Genomic DNA, 26,478 nt, shown 5'->3' on the forward strand with positions numbered 1-26,478 from the left:
TAACCTCACTGAAGAACAGAACAGACAGAGAGACACAGAGATTTTGAGTACTTATTTAATGGGCTGGAGAAGAATGATGGTTCAGGAAAGGAGATAAACATGGAGCAATCAGACAAGCAGTAGAGAACCAAGAGAGAGAAGTGTCACAAAATCCATGAAGGTAAGAAAGAGTGATCAAGAAGGATTGATCAATAGTGTCAAAGGCATGACAGAGTGCAAGCAGAGGGAAAAGTCATTGGATTTAGTATTTAAGGCAGCATTTTTAGCTGTAAAAATCAAAATTTCAGTTGAGTAGTGAGATCAGAATTAATAATGCAGGAGAATGAGAAATGGGAGAGAATTGAGGGAATGGAGGCAACATGTGTAGAAGACCCTTTCTGAATATTTGAATAAGAAAAATTATAGAGATTTAGGACAATATAAATGGCAAAGCCAAGTGGAATTTATTTAAGGAGGGAGACTTTTGCATCTTTTCAAGTGGTAGGAAGGATTAAGTGAGTAAGGAGAAAGTGAAAATGAGAGAAAAAAAAAGTAATGATCAAGGAAGAAAGACATTGGAAGATGTATGAATGGATGGGATCAGGAGCTGGATTGGAGGCATTGGTCTTGATAAGGCAGGAGAAAGGCCAAGTTTCTTCATCAGAGTAGAGCAAAAGAGAAGACAATAGAGCCTAACAACCAAGGATTTTAAGGTTTTAAGTTAGTAAGTACCAGTTACAAATATTTACAAGATAATGTATAATTTACAAATAATTTGGGAGAATAATATTATGCCAATAATTTAGGCTAAAATTTTCTAGAAGAAACAAATTTCTAAATACAACTTTTCTTCCTCTTCTCTCTCCCAACCCTATTTGATTTATTCAGGATGACCCATTCTCTGCACTGGATATTCATTTGAGTGATCATTTAATGCAGGAAGGGATTTTGAAATTTCTCCAAGAGGACAAGAGGACACTTGTTCTTGTAACCCACAAATTACAGTACCTGACACATGCTGACTGGGTAAGAGCTAGGAAGAGACCTTTAGTAATTGATTTTTTCTGTATAGCACCTTACACAATTAATGACTTGAAAATGTTTTAGTGATTTTAAAGATAAAGATAATTAAGTTTTGCTATTTAAGTCGTGAATATAATTTGTATAATCCATTTCCTTTAGATCATAGCTATGAAGGATGGTAATGTGCTAAGGGAAGGAACTTTGAAGGATATTCAAAACAAAGACGTTGAGCTTTATGAACACTGGAAAACACTTATGAATCGCCAAGACCAAGAATTAGAAAAGGTAATTGTAAATAGTCCCAAAATATCCAAGTGGACTAGATGACACATTGCCTAATCCTTGAAACTCTCTAAGAATATCACCAAATCATAATTTCAAACCAAAATATGGTACATACTTATTTCAATAATCAAGATAATCATATGATTAAACACAGAGAATTCTAATGATATTACTGTAGAAATGGCCAAATACATGTAAACAATATACAGTTACATGTATATACAATATACATATATATGTAATTTAAATTTAGGCCTCAGATGTTATATGTGTGATCTGGCTTATGACTTCAGATAAATCACTTGACTCAGACTTTTTCATTTCTCTTTCTTCTCTTTTCTCATCTGCGCAATGAGAACTTATTTAGACCCCATGACATTTCTTAGGCAAAGAATCACAGACAAGAGCCAAAATGACGTTGAAAGAAAGGAATGGAGGTGGACCAAGGAAATACTTGTAGAGTGTTCAATTATAAGTTGACTGAGGGAATAGAAAAGCCAGAGACCAGAGTAAACTAAAGAGGGAAAAAAAAGCAATGTTTGCACAGCCCAAACTAGAGAATTTGTGAGCTGAAATTGCACTTCTGGTGATATCTAGCCCTGATAAGTTATCCAAGTTCCTAAAAGAAATTACTGAAGAATTAAAATATGATAATTAAAAAAAGAGAAGAAATATACATACCACAACAAGAAGAAGCAGCATGAAAGAATATGTATGTGTATGTATGCTTGTATATATGTATATTTAAAGCTCGCATAGTTTCTATTGATTCCTCTAAGGACCCCAAGGTCCTCATAGAGGGGGAAAAGATATGTTTCAAATATATAAAGAGACTAGAACAAATTAGAACTGTTCACATTATTATTTTCTTATCAAAATAAGATTCAGAGGAATAGTCAGCAAGTGCCTACTTAGGGATTATGTTGTGGGAATCTTGATTATATACTTACTGGGGATGACTCCAAGAGACATTTTTATGGGATTTAGATGCCAGGGACAAAAGAGTATGATGTAAGCTTTAGGAGTGGGGCAAATTATGGTTTATTTTGGAAGAAATATCTGGGAAAAAATGAGAATTGCTGGCCAGATTTTATAGAAATAGCATAACACAGGCCAGGAGTAATGTCAATTTAAATGTATTTAGGTATGATAGAAAGACATTTACCTACATACATGTGGATCTGGGGAGAGAATGAAATATGGGCTGATACATAGTTAAATTCTTAGATATGAAAACCATGGTCATGACAGTGTATTAGGTATAGAACAATGAATCTTTCAAAAAAACAAATAATTTTTGCATTACTTGCTTTATGGCAAGAAGCAACAATTACACAGTATCAGAGCAAAATGGATTGGATGAGAAAGAACACAAGGCAGGAGAGAAATGAAATTGATCTATTGCAAGGCCTCATAGGTTAAGGACTCACAGATGTACAAGTAGAAAAGAGTTTATTAAAAAGTTAAAAATGTGAATAAGAAGGGAACTGAAAGAGTTAGAAGGGAGAGAATAGGAAGGGACAGAAAGGATTAGAGATTTTTGAGCCTGATGTATAAAACATCATTCAAGAATAGTTCTAATTTGAATGCTATGAACCCATATCTTTATAAAGTTAGTAGGAGTAATAGCATGGATGATATATTCTAAAAAGATTTGTTCACATTTTCATATCAATTTGTACTTGCTAGGCTCAGCAATTTAAAACACTAAACACAATTTTCTTAAGCTTTACCATGTGCTTATGAGGTAGAATTTTTTTTTAAATGGATGGGAAATGGTTGGTCAATCAATCAATATATTTATTAAGTTCCTATTATGTTCTAGGCACTGTGCTAATCAATAGGGATTCAAAGACAAAAGTAAAATAGCCCCTGCCCTCTCTCAGGGAGGACAACATAATGATATTTAAATACATGGAAACATACAAGATAACAGGAAGACAAGAAGTCAGCTAGGGGACCAAGAAAGGCTTAATGTAAATCAGGGATTCATAAATCAGAATGATTCATCAATCAATGATTGCCTTAGAGAACACTACTGCAGTGGAGCAGTAGTCTTCCTTTCCAATCTCCTTACACTTTATTCCTTTCCACATACTCTGAGATCCAGTGACACTGGCCTCATAACTGTCCCTTGTACTGGACACTGAGTGTTTTCACTGGCTGTCCCCTGTGCCTGGAACTCTGTCCCTCTTCATCTACTGGTTTTCCTAGATTCCTGGAAATCTCAGATAAAGTCTCATGTTCTGCAAGAAACCTTTTCCAGGCCTCCTTAATCTTAGTGCCTTCTTTCTGAGACTTCCTCTAATTTATTATCTATCTATCTATATATCTATCCTGTGTGTATGTAGTTGTTGGCATGTTGTCTTCCCATTAGATTGTGAGCTCGTTGGCAAAAGGGACTGGTTTTTTTGGGGGGGGGGCGAGTTTTGTCTTTCTTTGTATCCCCAGAGCTTAGCACAGTGCCTGGAACATAGGCTCTTAATAAATGCTAATTGATGGATGGTTGAGTCTGAATATCTGGGTCTGAATCTTGGTTCTACTATTTCCTATCTCTGTTGGCTGTGGTCCAGTCACTTAATGTCTCTGGGCCCAGTTTCTTTCTTTGTAAAATGAAGGTATCTTTCAGCTCTAAGGCTTAATATCCTGAAATCATTGTACAATGTTAATCATAGGATATGGAGGCTGACCAAACAACCTTGGAAAGAAAAACTCTCAGAAGAGCTATGTACTCACGAGAAGCCAAAGCACAAATGGAAGATGAAGATGAAGGTAGACAATTTCTTAGAATATCTTTTATAAATATTATATGAATAGAGAGTGTGGATTTCAGACTTTTGTCTTTGACCATTAAGATATGTGTATGTCTCAGGTAAAGATGGGCAAGGAAAAAGTGTTTGGGATATTTTAGAGAAAAAAATTGGGTCTAGTGGAAATTATTGTAAGAAATAATAAAATCTGAAGAACAGAATGTGAAACAATTAACAAACATTTATTGCTCACTCACATGATGCCTTTCATTCCACTAAACTTATGGGGTATGACTGTTGTATAGAAGAGGCAGTGGTATGGAAATGGAGCAAGAGTAGGATAGAGAAATTTGAAAATTCTTCCATAATGACCTGATCATGTCACTAATAAGTTGTTGATTATTATGGCAATACAGTTAAAAGATGGTAGTGACAGTTAATCCCTTTGAAATGAACAGAGGTAAAGATGTAGGTTAAAATAGTCAAATTTTGATCAGAGCAATACAATCTTCATGAGGTTCTCATGGCAAATTCAGAAATAATGGGTATGAGAATTAGAAAGTTGTTTACTATGTTGTAATTTTCTGGACCTAATAATAGTAGAATTGGAAAGAGATTTATTGGAAATTATGAGAAATAAGATGAAATATTTATATTGCTTTGACATTTTTTGATAAGAAGTTTGTAAGATAAACCACTTAAGAAGTCCACAGGTAAATATGCTACTATATTTCTTATTTTTCTAGGATGTTTTCATATTTGGCTAAATTTAAGTAAGTCAAATGAAAGACAAGATTATGACAATTTTAAATTCAAGGAAAAAAGCCAACTCCAAAACACTTTCTTTGGCCATTTAAATAATAGGTAGTAGTTCAATAATAGATGATAACTATTCAGAATTATCTTGGTTCAGAATTATCACAGTTTCTCTGTGGGTACTTGGTTGTTATATATTTTTAAAAGCTGTGGATTGGTTTCAAAGCCAAATCATTAATTTAGAGTACTCAGGTAGTTTTATCTACTAAATATTCAATATTCTCTACCTATGGACTTGTAGATTATTAACAAGTACTATTCATCTAGCATAAATATGCACACATAAATCTATAGATCATCAATTTCTCAAGAGAAACAAAATACACCTATATAGATTAGTTTATATATGTTATATATATGTGTATATACGTATATATATATATATATACTAGACAAAGATTTAATTTATATAAAAATTAATTTATATCTACATTATACAGCAAATTAAAGAATTAGACCAGGTTAAAAGTTATCGACCAATAGAACTTTTAAAAAATATAGACCAGAGTACTGGTACAGTACTTCTTCAGGCTTCTGATAATCACTACTGTCGGACGCAACATGTCTTTGACATTGATAAATGTGGGGAAGCATGATAAAAAACAAATCTTAGACATCTGTAGTCTTTTTTTTAAAACCTAAGGCAAGGTGCTCTAGAGGATTCTCATTGATTTAAGACAGTTCCCTGCCCAGAATAGCTGCTTTAAGGTAATTTAAGCTGTTACTTCTAGATTTCTTGTGACTTTTAAAATAAATTAAGGGGAAGTTAAACTTGTTTATACTTCTTAACAACATGAAACTTTATTAATTTTTTGGTATACAGAGGAAGAAGAGGAGGAAGATGAAGAAGATAACATGTCCACAGTGTTGAGGCTCAGGACTAAAATGCCATGGAAGACTTGCTGGAGATACTTGACTTCTGGAGGATTCTTTTTCCTTTTTTTGATGATTTTTTCTAAGCTCCTGAAGCATTCGGTTATTGTAGCTATAGACTACTGGCTAGCTACATGGACATCTGACCTGAATGGAAAAGATAGTATAAGTGATTATCAGGTAGAAAGGATTTTTTTAAATCACTAAACAAAATGTGGAAAAATCATCAAGATTTCTGTTAGCACAATCACATGATAGAGCCCATATTATAATGATGAATTAGCACTTAGCACAGTGCCTTGCACATAATAAGCATTTAATAATACTGATTGATTGATGACACAGGAGGTAAGATTACATTCTTCCTTTCTGAATTCACCCATTCTTTTACCCTAATAACAACGGCCCTATATTAAGTACTAAATTGGATGATCTCTATGAGAAATAGGCCTATGTGTAAAGTTTTAGTAGCTAATGCCTCAGTGAAAGCCAGTACCAGTTGAAATTATGGAAAGTTTAAAATCTTCTTAAATTTAAACCCGTGCGTTGATATTCTGGTCAATTATGTAGAGTCAGTGTGGTTTAATGGTTATAGAGTAGGTAAAAACTGGCTTCATACCCTGCCTCTGACATGATAGTTGCATGATCTTGGACAAGGAGCATAACTTCTGTGTGACCCCACAACTCACCTTTAAGTCATTAGCAGAATTTAATCTGACTTGGTGTTGGAAGATTCCTCTCATGAAGAAATCACAAGTCCTTTGTAAAAAAATAAATTGTTTGGCAGTTTCACTAGGAAACCTGCTCACTTCTTTTGGCAAAACAATAAACCTTATCATTTGATTGGAAAAAAATAAATAGTTTGCTAAGTCTGAACAAATATACAAAGCATTGGGATCTCAGCTTATTCAACAATAGTGCTTTTAGTAAATTTATAAATATCCTTGAATCTCTAAAATCCCTTTCAACTCTAAATCTTATGATACTAAATATGACCAACAAGAATAACAGAAAATTATGATTATTCAAAAAAATTCTGTTGAAGAGAAAAAATGTTTAGGTTTTTATTTATAGACTGCAGCATTGAGATAAAAAGAAATGAATGGGAACTGGGGGATGATTTTCACTTTATAGGACTAAGTGGCTAAAAGAATAGATCACAGTAGTATTCAAAACTGGATTTATTGTGGATTGTATCATTATAGGCTCAGTTAGACCAAGAGCTATTATTATTAGCTATTTTATGACTTTAGAGCAGCTTGAAAAAGCTAAATCAGACTTCTCCAAAAAGTACATGGGAAATAGCAAAGTACTATTATTTTACTGTGCAAAGTACCACTTTAATCACCCATCAAGTGGGACTAGCACTTTTTCTAATGAGTTTTTTTTAACCAGAAAGTCATCATTTTAAGAATGGGAAGAGATCATCTCATCTAATCTCATGTTTTAGATGAGGCAACAGAGGCTTAGTGAGGTTAAATTACTTGTCCAAGGTAATGAATATTAGTGCCAGGTTCTGAACTCTAGTTCTTTGGTTCCAAACTCTACTGCTGTGTTATTGAACTTTCCTACCTCAATTAAGTCAGTTATTAGGTTGAATAGATCATTCAACAGGCATTTATTAAGCATCTACTCTGTGTGGTGTGCTCTTTGTTATGCACTGTGTTAGGTGCTAGAATAGACAAAAAATACAGTAAGATTATTTCATATAGCAGATATTTAGTATGGAATAATCTCTGGGAAGAACTGTTTTGGTGTTTGAGGAAAATTTTCAGGTCCCTTAATCTAGTCCAGTTTTCCTTTAGAAAAACCCAGGAAGGGCAAGGTAGAAGTCAAAACTGTGCTTGAGTAAATGATGAGGAAGAGGACATTGTGCATACTTTGGAAGTGTTTTTGAAAATTTACAAAGTCACTGGAATTTAGACATATATGTTTTTAACTTTCAGTTTTTACTAAGGAATAATAAGGAAATTTATTTTGTTTCTGATAATGAATGTCTGCTTTTTGGTTACTGTTTTTTTTTTCTAGTCTTATTATGTGGCTGGATTTACAATCCTTTGTGGAACAGGTATTTTCCTTTGCCTTGTTACATCTCTCACTGTAGAATGGATGGGCCTCACAGCTGCCAAAAATCTTCATCACAACCTCCTTAATAAGATCATTCTTGGACCAATCAGGTACAGAAACAATCATTTCACCAAAACAAAAGCAAACAAAATAAGAAACCTTCACTATATGTAATTTTGTAGTATGGTGGAAAAGGCTTTCTGTAGTTCCTTGGGATTAATACTAGATATCATTACAGAAGTCTGATGACCATGCTAAGAAAGCAAGAAAAGCCTAGGCCCTTCATCTTTAAATATGTAATTTTTAATGTGCTTATTCCATAGGTTCTTTGATACAACACCCTTGGGGCTAATCCTAAATCGTTTTTCAGCTGACACAAATATCATTGACCAGGTGAACACATTAATCTTTGTGTCTTTTTTTAAGTAAGATATTGATATTTAACCCTTCACTAAATTTATATTCTGATACTTCATCTTGGAAGGAAAGTGACTGTGTTAATTTCTGTCCTTAGATTTCCTTATTTGTGCACATGTTTTATCCTCCCCTCCAAAAACAATAGAATAAAAGCTCCTTAAAGTCAGAAGCTAGATCATTGTAGGCTCACACCTAGTACAAAATCTTATGTATGGTAAGTACTTAATAAATGCTATTAGTGAATTAATGTACTCTTAAAGGATATATATATTAGAAAGATGTGAGTGTGTCCTAAGCATGTGGATCATGAACAAAAGAGGTCATTGATCTCTCTTGGAATTGCTCATTAAGTCTAGTTTCTTTGACCAGGGGAATCCAAAGATGATCCTGACATTCCAGGGTACTAGGAGAAATGGAATACCAGAAATATTCTGTTTAGTCTAGAACCATTATGACTTTCCAGAATGGAGCCTTGAGTCTGGCCCAGACCAAGAGGAAAAGTTTAGAATAAAATAGGATGGCTCCCCAGTCTTGCCACTACTATCATGGTAGTTCAGGGAGGAGATAACGGGAGATTCTAAATTATACTGGATTCAAACTACAAGGGGCTGGCATCCAGTAGATTAGACATATGCTCAGATGTTTGTATAGCCACTATCTAATTATGGTCCCAATGATATTGAACATAAGCAGTCTACTGTCTATAAAAACGCAGTGACTTACTTTTGCATAATAATGTGTTTAATTTGACCTAAAACACGTTTTTTCTCAAATTATCTTCTGAATAGCACATCCCTCCTACTCTGGAGTCTTTAACCCGCTCAACTTTACTCTGTCTATCTGCCATTGGGATGATTTCATATGCTACTCCTGTATTCCTGGTTGCTCTTGTACCTCTAGGGATTGCCTTTTACTTCATTCAGAAATACTTCCGTGTGGCCTCTAAGTAAGTAAATAGAACAAGGTTTGAGTGTTGTTTAAAAAAAAAAGAAGCTATTTCTTGCATCTACCAAAGTCTATTTTTTTTTCAAAAAAGGTGATGAAAAGTTATAATAGATATTTCTTTTAGATAAGTATGTAGCCTTTAACATGTAATAAATGTTTAAATTAACTTGTTAAACTGTCTTAACCTCAACAGTTTTCACTTTATAATCAATATCAAATGTTTAAGAGGTTAGCAGTGCTGGGCACATAGTAGCTATGAAATAAATACTTGCTTATAGTTCAGGGATTGCACGGAAAATGCCCTGAATTCCTTTTGTTTATCCATCAATTTTAACTGCCTAGTTTCTCCTGGGATTGTTGTTATTGCTCCTTGTTGGGGGAGAAAATATAATTGAGACAGCCTAGGTAAAGTGCTTTGTGTCACATATAAATGTCAGTCATCATCATCATCATCATCATCATCATCATCATCACTATCATCATCATCATTCTCCTCAACTGAAAATTTTCCATGAGCCTTTTTTTTGCCTCTTCACTGTGTTAGAGACACTACTAATACTTATCTACCAGTCCCTTCATGCACATATCACATAACTGATTGCACCAGCCTGGTCCTTTAGCAATTTTTGGGTGTAACTCTGTCATTTGTAGAGAGAAAAAGCTAATGAGGTAGTGCCAGAAAGTGGTTGGTTTAAATTGTGATTATGTATTTACATTTACTAAGAATGAAATTGTTATCTTTGGAAGTTAGTAAACAGGACAGAAGGGATTAATTCATTTAGGTTTGAATTTACGAATACCTCAAAGGAGCAGACTACCATTTGACACAGTGCATTTCCACATACTAGGGCTAGTAGGATGAAAAGTTTTATTTCAAGATAAAAATTGTAATATCTGCTTATAATTATTTGTATTTAAAGTGCATTTGCACAGATAAGATAAATTATAGTACATTTATAAAATATATTAAAAATTCTTTGAAGAATTAAAAAATTCTTCTGGCTTTGATAAGCATCTACTATGTGCCAGGGATCACCTGCTGCCACCTTGTAGGTGCTTAAAATGAAATATGTCCCGCCCTCCAGAAGCTTACAGTTTATTAGGGAGAAACAACACAAACACAGACAAAGACATACAAAATACAGATAAGATAAATACAAAGTAATTTCTGGGCATGTGAGTAAGGAATGAATAGCAGTTGGTAGGATCTGAATAGGCCTTATACATGAAGTGGTCCTGGAGCTGAACTTGGAAGAAAGCTAAGGATTCAGAGAGGCTATGTTGAGGAAGGAATGCCTTCCCAAGGAAGTAGCATAATCATATCTGAGATTTAGGAATATTAATTTAGAAGTTATGTGGAAGATGGCTTGTTGAAAAGAAATACTGGAGATATGAAATTATTGCAATAGTCCAGGTTTGAACCGATGAGGGTTTTTACAATGTTGGAAGGGGCCAGATGCTAGCGTTGTTGGAGAGGTTAAAGCAATATAACTAGGCAACTGATAATATGTGGTAGGATGATGAAGGAGTGCTGAGGTTGCAAACATGGGTGAAATAGGGAAGTTAGGAAGAAGGAATGATTTTGGGGAAAAGATAATGTGTTCTGTTTTAAACATGTTAAGTTTGAGATGCTTAGGAGACATTCAGTTGCGAATGCCAAGTCAGCAACTGATAATGCGTAACTAGAAATATAGGTCTGGGAGTCATTTACATAAAAATGACAGTTGAAACCATACAAGCAGTAGGGAATTGAAGAGGCTTTACTAAAGCAAGTATATGTATGTGTGCTAAGTCTCTTTAGTGTCTCTCATACGACATTGACAAGGGGCTACACCATCCCTTAAAAGGTTCCTTATTACTAGAGTGGACTCCAGGCACAAAACCAATTGTTAGATGTTGTTGCTTAGGATCATCCTGGGACCAAATGAGGATAGTGAATGTCAGATGAATGTCTTTTTACTTTAGTCCTGTTCCATAGTCAATTCCCAGGCTCAGAATGGTTTGAAAAGTGTGTTACTTGGCAGTAACCATGGTTTTCTTAGTGGGCTCAGTTAAAAAAAAAAAAAAGGAATGTTCATGAATCAGAGCAGCAGGATTAAGAAAATAAAAAGGCGGTAGTAGATTTTCAAGGATAAGCAACCCCAGTATATGAGGCAATTGTGGGCCTTATTTCATTATTCTTTACTCTCTACCTATTATACCTCATTTTCCATTTTTTTCCTTTGTCTCTTATTTTTTTCCCTTACTCATCTGTTCTTTCTGTTTTTCCTGTTTCTATCTCCTATAACTATGCATTAGACTTGCTAGTGGTGCCCACGAATAACACCAAGCTTGTCTTACTTGAAATGTTGACAGCCATAGTTAATGAAATTAACAACCCCCTGATCTAGGAGGCAGCTATATACATTGGATGGAGTGCTGGCCCTGGAGTCAGGAAGACTTGAGTTCAAATCCAAATTCAGTTATTTACTTGCTCTGGGATCCTGGGTAAGTCTCCTAAACTCTGACTACCCCAGATTCTTCAGCCATACAATGTAAATAATAAAAGCACCTACCTCACAGGGTTGTTGTGAAGATCAAATAAGATATTTGCAAAGCATCTTACGCAGTCCCTGGCACATAATAGATACTTAATAAATTCTTCCCTTTCTCAAAGACTTACAATCAATCAATAAACATTTGTTACAGTACTAAATTGGGTGGAAATTAAAAAAAAGGGACCTTGGAAAGTCAAAATATTCGTGGCAAAAAAACTCCAACCCCAAACCCCCAAACCCCTGTTATGAGGCTGGAATGCCTAGACTTTGCTAGAATAGCTCCGAATACCTAAGGCATCTTGTGAGCGAAATTACCACAGGAAATCCCACACATTTTTTGAATACCTAAAATCAAAGATCATGTGATATGCACTATGAAATGACTATATAACTCTACAAATATGCATGTTCTAAATATAAGCTCAAACTAGTCTTTTACCTTTTGGTTTCACAAAAACGAATTTTACGAACATTGCCCTGTTTATTCTAATCTCATGCTTTGCCTCACGACTGGCAGCCATGCTACTTCTTTATGGCATCTGCGCAGGTTTACAAAAAGGTACCATGTTATATCATTGAGATTAAATACCATGTATGTTGTGCAAGTAGGAAAGGTTCTCATTTCCTTTCATGCCTCATATGTACCTTTATGCACCATCTCTAGGGAATATGATTTTTTTTAATTGGGCAAGTTGGGGGTTTATACTTATTTAGTATATTGAACTGGTTGCCAAGAAGGTCCCAAGTTCAACACCAAAGATGCTACTATTGAATTCATCATTTAGTTGCTGTCTAACATACCAACAATATACTTAAAAATTCTGTTACACAAGCTACTCATAAGAGAATCGGAGAATGGGAAAAGTCACAACATGTTTTTTGAAAGACATGGCATTTATTTCATTATCTGCTCTACAGCTAATATCTTTTCATTATAAAAAGAAAAGGAATCATGTGAATGTATACTTTTATGAAACTCTAGTAAGATTCCTTCCTTTGACAATAACTGAAGTACATACTGGAAAGGAAAGAACACTGGATGTTGAGTCAGAGGACCTGGATTTGAATTTTATTTCACCTCTCTCAGTCTTAATTTCTTCCTCCTTTCTAAAAGGAGGAAATTGGACTAACTGGTCTCTGAGTTCCCTTCCAGCTCTCCAGCTGTGATCTTACTTCATGCCTGGTCTCATATCTGATGTAGATGAGCATATTGATGATTTTATTATAGAAAGGGTGTTTACGCCTTTGATATACTAATTGTTTCCTGTCTTTAGTTTATTTTTGTATTTTTCCTCTTTCTTAGGGATCTCCAAGAACTTGATGACAGCACTCAGCTGCCTCTGCTTTGCCATTTTTCAGAAACTGCTGAGGGCCTCACCACCATTCGAGCTTTTCGGTTTGTAAATATAGTCTTGAAATCCCAAATGGAGAACAAACAGATAGTTATGGAGTACACAGTATATGTGCCCGGTCAAATAAAGGATACAAAGGCATGTAAGGCACAATCCTTACATACAGATGTCATGACAAATGGTGGGTTTGCCGATTCTCAATTGATGTTCCTGGAAGAACCAAAGGTGCTACAGCTATATAGCCTTTACCAAACCAAAAGTATGCTGAAGTACCACCAAACTTTCAGACTGTCAGTAGTTATTAACTCTATGCAATTTTGAAAGACTAGGAAGGAGAGAGAGAATTGGCTAAGAAGAGATGGCAGTGTGCTGCTTAATATTTTTTTTATCAATGATTTAGATGAAGGCATTTCTGACATAATTATCAAGTGTGCAGGTAACTGAGAGTTGGACAGGATAGCTAACATGTTGGATGACAGTGTTAGTATCCAAAATGATCATGAAATCTAAAATTATGAGCCTAATTTAATAAGATGAAATTTAATAGAGATAAAAGTAGAATCTATATTTAGGTTCAGAAAATAAATGGAACAAGAATAGAATGTGGCAAGACAACACTTCCCATGTTTCCCTGGAATAGTATTTTTGGGGGAGTGATACAGATCTATGATTTTACTGGTGTAAGTAACTTCCAGTTTGGAAATTTTGCTCTACTGGTACAGAATTGCCAGGGGCACTGAGAGTTTACATGAGTTACTCAAAATCATACTGCTAGTATGTATCTGAGATAGCACTTCACCCCAGGTCTGACTCCAAAGCCAACTGCAAAACTTTAACATTTATCTTATCACTTTATTAAATATAGCTGCTTATTTTAGCTTATAATCTTGTAGGTTAAGTGCATTGAAAATCTTAAAGTACTACATAAATTATCAAGTATTATTATTATTATCATTGTTATCATTATTATTATCATCATCCACTACTCCATGCTACAGGAAAACATGGGGATTTAGTGAACTCTAAGCTCAATATAATTGAACAACTTTACATGGCAACAATAGCAAAGCATGCTAATTGGATTTTTGGGCTGACTTTAGGGAGAACTAGTATCCAGAAAAAGGAAGGTGAAAACTTTGTGGTTCTTTGCTCTAGTCAGACTACATCTAGAGTATCATTTTAATCTCTGGGATCCACAATTTAAAAGGGAAACTGACAAATTTAAACTCAAATAGAGGGAGGAAGGAGTTGCAACCAAGACAGTGAGAGAGATGGAGATCATGTCATGATGCATTAAAATATAATTATCCTAAAAAGTTGTGGTTCTCTGATTATATGTCTGCCATGCTTTCCACTCCACCAAGCTCTAAAATGTTTCATATCAGATGTGTATAAAAATGGTTTCATTAAATTAGAAAAGTGCAAACATAAAAAATAAGTTATTGGGGGCATTTAAACCTTTTCTTCAGTGTTAGTGATCAGTTCAAGTCCTATGTTATAGTTTGTCAGAAATGGACAATTTTAAGGTCTTAGTCTGTATTAGAAATACCATGGTGGAATTTTCTGTCTGTTTTGAATGTCAGTAAAACTAAGAGTAGAAATGGTAAAGGTATTTAAAATCTTTCAAGTAATCTAAGATATTTAAATCAATTTTAGGATGTTCATATTTTGATGTGTTATTTTTATACCACCTCCGGAAACTCCCTGACTCACAAGGTGAGCTTCCCAGAGATGATTCTAGGCTGAAAGTACACTATAAGTCCATATCCATTAAGACCAAAGCTCCCACTAAATGGGTTTATCTTTACCAGGCAGCCAAAAGATACAAGTAGTTCCAATCTAAGTAATTTAGTGAAATGGAATAGTAAGAAAAGTAGCAATAAAATATCTGCTTCCATAAACCTGAGTCCTATTCTTCCATAAATACATTCACCATCAAAGGGAAGAAAAGACACACTAGGATTCATGGAGAGACAAACATGTAGGGAATACCTGTTGCAATGCTGCAGGGCTTCGGGTGTCTTCTAGTGATATCACTACACTGCTCTAATTGTGCCTGCTACCAACTGGTCTCTTCCAGAGTCTCCAATTACTTCCCTGGACCCTGCTCCATTGAATCCTACTTAGCTAGATAGCCATTTCTCTGCAAGCTGTTGCTCCACTGGGGACCAAATGCATCCAGGAATAACTCCCACTGGATATGCACTGTGCAAGTTCTCTCTGCTTCCAGTTTTTGGAGTCAGCTTAAGTCTTCAGCTATTAGTGCTATTTCTTCCTCATGAGAAGAGTAGGCTCTGTTATGTTCTTTTAGTTCATAAATCCAGAGGGTTTTTTCCAGCCTTTTTTTTTTAAAGAAAAGAAGCTCCCTTTGTTAGTCATAAGATAATACCAATTCCAAAACAAATAAAACAAAAGATCCTTCTCAGCCTTTTCCCTTTATGGAGAAGTCTGTTTATTCTTGGTGAATAGGTCATGCACAGGAAAAATGGAAGGGTCCTTCCACCTAGCTAATATCCTCAGGCTTATTCTTTTATTTGGACTGAACTTCTGGTCACTGGGTTTGGGTCTCTTTTGGAGACCTTATTCTAGCTTATGATATGCATTCTCTATTTTTCCTGATTTTATTTTCTGAAGGCTAGTCATTATTCATGAATGAGTTCCTTTTCTAGGGATTGCCAAACAGCTATGGGGGTCATGATTCCCAGTATTTTTTAGCTCAGAAAGCCACTTCTCTTTCCCATATAGATGAATGGGCAGAGTTAAGATACAGAGACAAAGATAAGACCGTGGGACAAGGTCATTGTCTCTCTTACCTGTCTAGTCACATTCCTTGCCTTTCATATATAGATATGTAGAGAATTTTAAGCATATACTATGTGCTGGGAACTGTGCTGTTTGTTCATGTAAAATCAGAAAAGGCTTTTAAATTCATCCTTATGTATCTGTTATAACATTGATTTCTATAACTTCATTTTCCTTAAAGGAGCTGAATGATGAAGACAAAATTGGACCCAAAATATAAATTTAAGATACTATCACACTCAACTTTATGTATCATGGAATTTTTGCATCTGGTTTAAAGATGTAATATGTATATTTTCATGTAGTAAGGATACTTTCTGTAGTAGGAAACTTTTCCCTGTGAAACTGTGCAGGTTTTTAAAGTATATATTTGAAACAAGCTGTAGGTATTATTTTTCATTCTAATCATTTTTCACTGATATGGTAACCATGTTAATGACAGAGCACCACTACATTTAAAATTCCTTTGTTCAACAGAAAGAAATACATTTACCAGAAAGAGAGCTATCCTTCCAAATAGTTACTAATCAGTGGATATTAGCTTTCCAAGAAAACCTCAAAGCTCTGGAGACTCTGAGTAGCTTGAGAGAAAGGAAGAGATACTAATGATTACTGACATTTATATGGAGTTCTAAGGTTTACTTTCCTCACAATGACTCTCTGCCTTAAGTAGCAAAAGTGTTACAGTTATTGTACGAGTGAAGAAACTGAGGCTCAGCAAGATTAGGTGGTTTGTCAAGGGTAAAACTTCTGGCCAGAGGCTGGTTTTGAACTCAAGCTTCTGGCTCCAGAACCAGTTATCTTTCCACTATGTCACTCTGGCCAAGTTGATGCTAGTTAAGTCAAGATTCAGGTTTTTAAAAGTTACCTCTTCCATAGATACTAGTCACCCAAGCAGTTTTACTATTACCCTACCAAATAAAAATTTATTTTCAGATCCAAAATTCTTGAAAGCCATAGGAAAAAGAAAAGACTATTTGTTTTTTGCTTCTGGTGCTCCTAATCCCACGAATGTAAGAGTAATCTAAGAGTAAAACTAACTAGTAATGTGCCTTCCATCAAGGAATGCTACCCTTTATTCATACAAGTAGGGATCTTTTAGGCTGTATTTTGCAAGATGAATATAACAAACTTTCACACTTTTACTAGCATAAGACCCAGAGTGAGCTAGAAAATGGAGAGCCTGAAATATGGGCATATCCTTTGCCATGGAAAAAAATCTCTCAATTTTGGTGTTGTCAGGAATCGACCATATTCTTTTGTATTTTTTTCATTTAAGCCACTCAAGTTTTCTAGTGTCTTGGAGTTCTGTTGGGAATCTATTTACTCGTTATACTTTTAGCCTTCCCCTGTATTCCAAGTTCATTGTAAACTAGAATGAAACAATGAACTCCCTCAAGTAGCTCAGCAAAGTATCACAGTTCAATTAAACTAAGATTTTGGTATCCTTTCCTATTTGCTGTCTGATAGAATAAAGGTCTAGGAATGTTCAAAAAGATGAGCTGGATATGGATGAAAAGATGCAGATTGAGTGTGTCAAAGTTTCCATTAGGAAAACAAAAGGTTTCTTGCCAAATGGAAACACACAGAAAGAATGTTCACTTCATTTTCATCCCTCCCCACTCATTGCTGCTTCAATTGTTGCCAAATCCATTTACAAATGGTTTAAAAGTGCAACCAAGATAATACCACAAAACTTAAGAAATAGTAAGGAAGGGAATACTGTCAGAAAGGGCCATTTTTAAAGTTGTTCACTGTGATGTTAATGGCTTTGCTTCAATTAAATTGTAATTCTAACTGTGCCATTGGGGAGAGGAGTGAGGTGGCACATAGACCCTACTTTTAACATTTTGTTATTTTCTAATAGTTATATGATGGAAAAAGTTGCAAATTTGGTCACTGGTTGGGTAAATGGGCTTCCTGCTCAGAACATATGAACATAAGTGTGTTCTGGGAGCCACATTTTAGAGAGAATTTTAAGACACTGGAGTATATTAAGAGAAGGGTACTGGAAACCTTGTCAGAGGATCACTTAAGGGAGCTAACGATGTCTAGCCTGGAGAAGAGACGTGAAGGGATTATATGAAATGATCTTTTAAATTCCTTTCCAATTCTAAGTTCATGATAGCCTCCTAACTAGCCTGCGTCTGAAGTCCCTTTCTTCTACAGTTTATATTCTACATAAATAAGAGGACATGATAATTGTCTTCATGTATTTATAAGACTTTCATATGGATAAAGGATTAGACTTTTTCTATTGAGACCAGAGGACAGAACTAGAAGCAATGGGGGAAAAATTACACAAAGACATATTTCATCTTGATATATGGAAATACTGCCCAACAATGAGCAATGGTCCATTGAAAGATGATGGATTTGTTTTGTTTCACCATGCAAATTTGTTAGATGGTTTTGCTTTTTTTATGAGGGAGAGGAGGTAGTGGAGAGAGAAAATAAATATTTATTAATTGAAAATTTTTTTAAAAAACAATTAGTATGGTCCAAAAATGGAATGGGATTCCTTGTGAACTAGTTTGTTCTATATCACTGAAGACCCGTTAGTTCTGGTTCAGATATGAAATGGATGAGATGATCTCTGAATTCTTATTAAAAAATAGAAGAGTAGAAATACAAATTGGGCCATTAGAAAAGATACTCTTGATCTTTCTGCTCTGAGATCTTATGGTAATGTGACTTTTTTTATTTGTCCTTACCTCATCCACCAGTGTATGAATATATAAGACATGCATTATTTTGCATAAAATTCAAATTATATCTACACAAGACAGCCAAATAATAGTTTGGTACCAATCAAATGTGTAGTATAATAATTTGATTAGTAGAAATCAGATATTGATGACTTATCAAATTATCCTGGTTTGGCCACCTACATTGATCAAGTAATTAGAGTTTGTCCTATATATGCGATGGATGTGTATACACACACACACACACACACACACACACACACATACACACACACAAAACACATATGTATGTGGAAATATGTATGTATATATGACTGGATGATCAAGGAGGCTGTATTTGCTCCATACCTCATGAGTTACTCTTTGATCATCAGATATAAGTAATGGTTTATCTCAAAGTCTTATATTTAAAAAAATTTTGGACTTCAGAAATGGTCAAAAAGAAACACCTCTCTGGTTTTAGAATGATAACTAGTTATTTATTTCAACATAATCCTTAAACATGAAGTCCTTGCAAGATGATTCATGGTTGCTGAGGTTGAACAAACCTCACTACTTTGATTTGGCATTTCATCAAGATCTGAACCAGCTTTTGTGCCTGTATTATGCAGCCTTTCTATTGTTGCTATCGTCAGGGGAAAATAATGGAAAAATGAAAAGAAACTATTTTTTTGTAATTTAGGGAAGATTTATTACCACATAGCATGACTTTTTGTGAGAGAATAGAACACATGCTCAAATGAATAAGGTTTTCATTAACAATTTCATTTGTAAATCAGGTTATGGAAAAATTATCTTTAAAACTTTGAACCCTGAATGAAATGAGTTGATCACAGATAAATGTTTAAGTTGTCTGCACGATATATTTTTTTCATATACTACAGGCCAACGTAGGTCATTGTAAGATCCAAGATTACTTTTAATCCAATGACCCAGTTTTGTGAAATCATAAGATTTAGTGATGAAAATGACCTTAGAGGTCATCTACTAAAATAAAGTTGAATACAGTGAATAAATACTTTAGAAGTAAAAGAAAAAAAGATGTTTCCAAAAAGAATAATATAATAACCAAAAGCTCCCCAGAAATAAAACTGGAACTTGCAAGAAACTTCAAAGTGGTGAATTAGAGAAATAGGGAAGTTCTCGCATGTTTTAAAATGTAATTAAAATCAGTGAAAGGAAAAAATGAAAAAGAATGACATGAGTCTTGGTAGCTTAAAACACTAGGTGGAAAATCTTTATAAATGAGTGGATTCTCTAAGAAATGTAATGGTCCAAGTGGAAGACAAAATGCAAAGGCTGTTAAAAAAATTAAACTGGGAGAATTGTGATTGCTGCAAATTTAAGTAACAGACCTAAAGAACATAGCTTGTCAGTACAAACTAAGAATTGTTAGTCACTCAGAAAAATATAAAGAACTAATTGTCTGAATACCATACTTTAAAAAAAGTATACATGTACTTTTCCAGGAAGTATTGAAAATGGAAGACAAAGTTCAAGTCTATGAAATCCATGGAATTTTGACAGAGAGAAACTCCAATTTAATTCATCCTGAAATGTAATCACTAAACTCCAGTTCTTCAGTGAGAAAAGGATTTTTAAAAGCCTTTTGAGCAAACAACTCACATATCAAAAACTGTCTACCCTCTTACTAATTACATGATCTAGATCAGTCACTTCCTCTCTCTAGACCTCAGTTTCCTAATCTGACTGCCTTAAAAATGATGGATATGAAAAATTAAAAAAAGAAATACTTATGAGAAATGATACAGACTGAAGAAAGTAAATCCAAAAGAATAACTCATTGTAACTATGTAAATAAAGAACACTTTAAAAAGCAAAAAACAAAACAAAAAAAAAACAACCCTCTACCTGATTAAAATGAAAACAAATAGCTTCCTTTTCTCTTAACAAATATCATATAAAAATTATAAGATTGCACGTACAATCATTTGGAGTCCTTTTTTGTTTTTTTTCCTGCTATTTTCAAAGATTGTATTTTTTATTTTGTCAGAAATAAAATTTGCTAATTATAAAGAAGAAAGTTTCTTCTAGAAGTTCTTTTTTTCTCAGCTGTAGTACAAGAAAGGAAAATCTCTGTTTGCACCATCTGTATTAACACTACAGTAGAGCAGTAGCAGTTGACCTTTATTTTAAGTAGGAGTCCGTTTACTATTCTTTCTATCTCCATTAATTTGTCACTATGTTGAGCAAGCAGTGAAGTAGTAGTAAGTGGCTGTTTTTTATTATTTTTCCCATTGTGTGGCTAACACCATAACATTTTTTTTTTGTTTTCTGCAGGCACGAAACCAGATTTAAGCAACGCATGCTAGAGCTGACAGACACAAACAACATAGCCTATTTATTTCTCTCAGCTGCCAACAGATGGCTGGAGGTCAGGACGGTACGTTCATTTCTTGATTTCAAAATGGAAATCAAACAGAAGTGGTCTAATACAAAGAGGGAGACAATTGCTGACATTCAGCACCAACTTTGTGTTTAACTGTCCTTTAAGATAGGCCAGGTTTGTTTATGTTTTACATGAAATTTGTTATATTATTCCAGCTAATGATAAGACAAATAATCCCTCAAACAGTTCACTCTGTGCCACATTTGTCTTTTGATTACATAAGTTAATGGAAGGGCAAATATTTGTATACCTTCAGAAAGAAAGGACTGTTCACCTGAATAAATTTGATGAGTGAACAGATGTATTAATTTTCCTTACTGCATTGTACCTGTCTGATAGATACACTTGATTTTCCATTATCCATTCTAATGGAAGGATGTTTGTAGCTCAAGTAAATCCATTGTTCCCTCTTTCTCTGTTCCTAGTGTTGCTGGTCATTCAGGGTTCTTCTTCATCTATTCATGTCCTTTATTTCTCCCATGATCTTTTCTGTTCTTTCTTCTTTCTCTACTTCAGCCATTGTTCCTGTTCAAGAAGTAGCCTCTTTCCTACCATGGCTTTCAGGGTACTAAATCTCAGGAGTGTATTAAACAAAATGGTCCAGGGAAAGGTTCCTACACTGGCATTTGGACCAGATTGAAAATCTGGCTGGGACAGAAAGAAGCATTAGAGTGCAGGTGGGCATGGTGGGTAAATGAAGAAGGAGCACTAGCCGCACAGTAATGATGATTCCTAGTTATGAAATATGAGCATGGGTACCATAGATAGTGATGGGTTGATTCTATAACTTTAAAATGTCTACAAGTTTGAAAAAAAGAATGTTCACCTATTCAGGGAACAGCATGTTTCATTTGAAGTATTTTAACTGTATTATCCCCATTGGATCTTACTTGTGCCTAGCTTTTATATCAAGCAGCCACTTCTATAAGAGATTTAGAAGGAGCAAAGAAATCTGTTGGAGCATAGACAAAGTCATCTAAGATAGAATGTCTAGTGGTTTCACTGATACATTGGTGCTAAACTTGGTAATTGAAGTTCCTCCTAGTGTCCCATATTCCCTAACTTTGTTGACACAGATTCCCTGCTGAGCAAAAAATGACTCAGCTGCACTAATACTACTGTTTCACAACATTTAAATTAATGTCTGTCCATCAATATTCAGTTCCTTCCAGAATGAATTGAGGGGAAAAGACTCCCCCTGATTGACCTTTGGATATTAAAAATATTTTTCTTATTTCCCATGCAGAACCTGGATTTTCTTTTGGGTGCTAATTTTTTATCCTTTCAGAAGAAAATAAGATCTCTTCTTAAAAATTGAATTATTCTCGCTAAAATAATAAAGTAAAAAATGCTACCAACAGGCAAAGAGAGAATAAAAACAGCCTTGTATCTGTTTTTCTCCAATTCGTTGGAGAGCAAATGCTTTTTTAGGGGACAAGTATATTTACTTTGAACTTGAGGTGAGTAGGCATTTACTAATGTCTTGGGTTTCTGCCCTTTAGCACTTCCTACTGTCAGGTTTAATGGACAAGGGTTTTATATGAATCTTCTAGTAAAGCATGTATTCTATTCCCATGACTAAAAAATGTTAGTGGCTGAAGTCTTCCAAGAAAAGGAAAGTAAGAAAAAAATAGAAAGGGAAAGAAGTAAAAAAAAAAAATAGCTAAGTTTTCACTCCTACTCAGAACCCATATGGCCATATGGAAAAATAGGGTACCATTAGCTGGAAATAAAAATTTTGTTTAAAGTAGCTTTTTGCTAAGTGGATCACCCAAATAATGGTTGAAGGTACTTTGTGTGTCAAAACCATAGATCTCTTTCTGTCTCTGTCTCTCTGTCTCTCCTCTGTTTCTGTCTCTGTCTCTATGTGTCTCTCTCTGCCTCTGTCTCTCTTGTCTCTCTCTCTCTCTTTCTCTCTCTCTCTCTCACGTACACACGTGAATATGTCTGAAATACTATGTATATATTGCTCCATGTGTCTTACTCATAGTTCTTAATACATATTTGCTGAATTTAATTGAGTAATGAATAGCTTTTTGGGATTATATGCAGAGGTGTATCTAACATGGGGATAGACAGCTGAATGGCTTTGTATCAGGGTAGTTACATGGTAGAAACTGTTTCTTCCCTGAGAAAAGACTTTTCTGTGATGACTACTATCTCTAGGCCTTGAATCACAGTTCTTTTATTGTCCTATGAGCATACTTTGAATAGATTTTAATCTCTGTGGAGACCATCTCACAGGGCTAGCTACTTGCCTTCTCAATGGCTGTGGTAATTAGTTAGGTTGCCAACTCACCTAAGCAGTCCACCTGTCCTTGATACATATCCTCTTAACCCTACTACCAATCTCAGTTTGAGAATATTGCTGCTACACTTATTTCTCTTACCCAGCCTTTTAAGAGTTCTTGTCCTATCCCCCATTTCATGCCACATAATGGCATGAGGGCAAACACATGCCTTTCCACAGAATCTTGGAGTGGAAATGATTTCAGAGGCCAAATAATCTAACCTGTATATGACAAAGAATTTCCACTACAGCATACTGATAAGTGGCTCGAGATAAGGCCTTCAATGATAGATGATTCTTCTTTGGGATAATTAATTGATAAGAAGTTTGTCCTTACTTTATTCAAATTAAATAACTACTTCCAATTTTTTTCCCTTTTGCACGTATTTTCTTCTGGGAGCAAACATGTATAATTCCTCTTCCAGACAAGAAATCTTCAAATACTTGGCTCTGCCATTTACTAGCTATAAGGCCCATGGCAAGTCACCACAGCTTTCTGACTCAATTTTTGAATCTTGAAAATAAGACCATATAGTATAGTAGAAAGAAGATTTTGCTCCAAAGGACTTGGATTCAAGCTCCAGATCCTTCACTCATTAGTTATGTAATCTTGAATAAGTTATTCTCTTGTCAATTGTTTTTATCCCAGGTAATAATATTCTGAAGGTCTGATTATCTCTTCTGTTCATTTTCTGTATACTGTAACCTTCTCTAGATGTGCTAAAGAAACCATTTTTGCCTCATTTATTACCTAACCTTAATCACTAAATGGGTGTTGCCTCAGACAAACAGACCTGGGAAAGACCTTAGTTTAAAAAGTGCAAGGTCTCCTTCAGTATCTTGGGCCATCTCCAGTTGTCCTGATCTATGTCTTGCCACTGGACTTGGTTGGTTCTGGAGGAGAGAGTGAGGAGGAGAGGCTGGTAACTTTGCACAGCCCTGCCTCACTTAAATCTAATTCACTTGCAACTCAAGACATCACCTTCCTGACATCATTGGTCCTTCTTGAGAACGAAGGACAAACTACAATGAATATGCTATCTAAACCTATTCATAAAACATATCTTTAAAAAGTAATACAAACAAAACAGTCTTTCTTCTCTTTGTCTTACAAATTTTAATTTTAACAGGAATGCTTTTACTTTCTTCAAGTTTCCAGGTAAATAGTTTGTTAATCTAACATCTCTCTTTTAAAAACATTTTATTATCTTTTTCCTAATGTATCCTTCTCCTTTCCTCCTCTCAGAGCTTCTGTCATTACATACAGTGTTCCTCACTCATGGCCATTCCCATCTTTCCTAAGAAATGGGGAGTAGAGATGACTTTTCATAGTTTCCTTTAGGATGAAGCTGGGCCATTATAGTTTCAGGAAATTCAGTTTTGATTGTTTATTGTTCTTTCCATTAACAATATTGTAGTTGCATATATTATTTTCCAAGTTCTGCTTATTTCACTTTGTATCAGTTTTGTATCAGTCTTTTTGTGCTTCTCTTTATTCATCATATTCATCCTTTCTTAGAGCACAGTAAAATTTCGTTATGTTCACGTACCATAATTTGTTTAGTTATCCTCTAATCAATGGGTATATACTTCATACCCATTAATTAACTGCTGCAGAAAGTGCTGCTATAAATATTTTTGTGTATGTGGTATCTTTTGGGGGCACTAAGGAGATATGACTAGTAGTAGAATTTCTGCATCAATGGGTATTGACATTTTTGCTATTTTTTTAGCATAATTCTAAATTGTTATTTGGTTTTGATAGTTATGGTTAGAATGGTTATAATAATTCAGAGTTCCATCAATATCTTTCCATAACCCCTCCAGTATAGATAATCCTTATTTTTGTCATCTTTGATAATTTAAAGGATGTTAGGAAAAATCTCAGAAATGTTTTGATTTTCATTTATCATTAGTGATTCAGAGCATTCTTTTATATGATTTCTAATAGTTTGTAATTCTTTTGACTTTTAAAAAATGAATTGAGTTTTTGTATATTGGAGGAGTATTGGAGCATAGTTTGATATAACTTGGAATTCAAAATATTTTAGTATGATCTGTCATTTTTTTTATTCATGTCTAAAAGACCATCTTAATGTATACACACACATACATGCACACACACATATAACTCCATTATTTAATAGAGGATGACTTCATCATTACTTTCTTCCCCTTCATCTTAATAGAGTGAATAGCAGTAGGGGTGTAGTAGAAAGAACATTAGACTTGGATTCAGAAGTTCTAGGTACAAGTGTTGAACTAATACTTACTAGTTACATGATCTTGAGCAAGTCATTTAACTTTTCAAAACCTCACATTTTCTCATTTGCTAAATTAAGATGATAATTATGTTTGTCCATAAGGTGGCCTTTGGTCACTCAACTGATCCTATTTAATAAGATGGGCTGCCTCACACTTACTCTAATAATTCCAGTGGTGTTCCAGTCCACTCAGCATATATACTGGAAGAGTACCAAGCTATTTATTTCTTTCAGACCATAAATGGCCTTCTATTCCCTAATTGTTCTTCTTTTCATATTAGGGGATTTAAGTTATTGCAGATTTGTACAATGAGAAGCAGTTCTCAAGCCCCCCACCCCGAAGATCCCACTTCCTTTTATTAACTTACTATATTTCACTGAACTTTAAATTGTGACATTAGCATAGTGGAATCACCTACCCACAGGAACAGATAAAATATGTTTAAATGGTATTTACAGTATTTTATGCTTGGCATAGGATCAATAAAGGAAATGCAACAATACAAATAAAATATCCTATGAACTACAGCAGTGCTTCGCATCTGCAGCCTTTCACATGTCCAGGTAGCACCCAGACAGTAAGACAGTGTTCTAAAACCAATAGTTCTAGGAAATGCTGTTTCATTTTCTTAGTGCCCTCAGCCACTCCTTCCACAAGTGGGTAAAGGTATGTAGACAGTACAGCACAGTTCACAACTGATGACTGACTTGCATATATAGGAGGGCTGGTCATTAGGTAAAGACTAAGAAACTCTGGATCTCTTAGCTCTGGTGTGAACAAGAATTTCCCGATCTCTAGAATATTCCAATCAGGGTCATATGGCTAGAAGGAACTTCTTTTTCTTGCCATCTATAGATGATCACTTGAAGAATAGGGGGAGAAGATTTCAATGGTAGGCCACAAGGCGAAGCCATCCTGGCCCGGAATCTCTCTCTGAGATTGAGACGTTTGTCTCTTAT

General features: G+C 34.8%; 1 protein-coding gene across 2 annotated transcripts in view; it reads left to right on the forward strand.

Annotated features, from left to right (window-relative positions):
- The window catches only part of ABCC9 (ATP binding cassette subfamily C member 9), a 194,025-nt gene that overhangs the window by 127,909 nt on the left and 39,638 nt on the right, over positions 1–26,478 (forward strand). For both annotated transcript variants that reach the window (XM_027838609.1, XM_027838610.1), the window contains 9 exons: positions 868–1,005; positions 1,162–1,287; positions 3,963–4,059; positions 5,677–5,906; positions 7,755–7,903; positions 8,117–8,186; positions 8,999–9,156; positions 12,996–13,088; positions 20,856–20,958. In XM_027838609.1, the coding sequence (XP_027694410.1) occupies positions 868–1,005; positions 1,162–1,287; positions 3,963–4,059; positions 5,677–5,906; positions 7,755–7,903; positions 8,117–8,186; positions 8,999–9,156; positions 12,996–13,088; positions 20,856–20,958 (1,164 nt within the window). The remainder of the gene's footprint in view (positions 1–867; positions 1,006–1,161; positions 1,288–3,962; positions 4,060–5,676; positions 5,907–7,754; positions 7,904–8,116; positions 8,187–8,998; positions 9,157–12,995; positions 13,089–20,855; positions 20,959–26,478) is intronic.

The sequence above is a fragment of the Vombatus ursinus genome, unplaced genomic scaffold (genome assembly GCF_900497805.2).
Source record: "Vombatus ursinus unplaced genomic scaffold, bare-nosed wombat genome assembly UNPS02014830.1, whole genome shotgun sequence".
Classification (NCBI taxonomy): Eukaryota; Metazoa; Chordata; class Mammalia; order Diprotodontia; family Vombatidae; genus Vombatus; species Vombatus ursinus.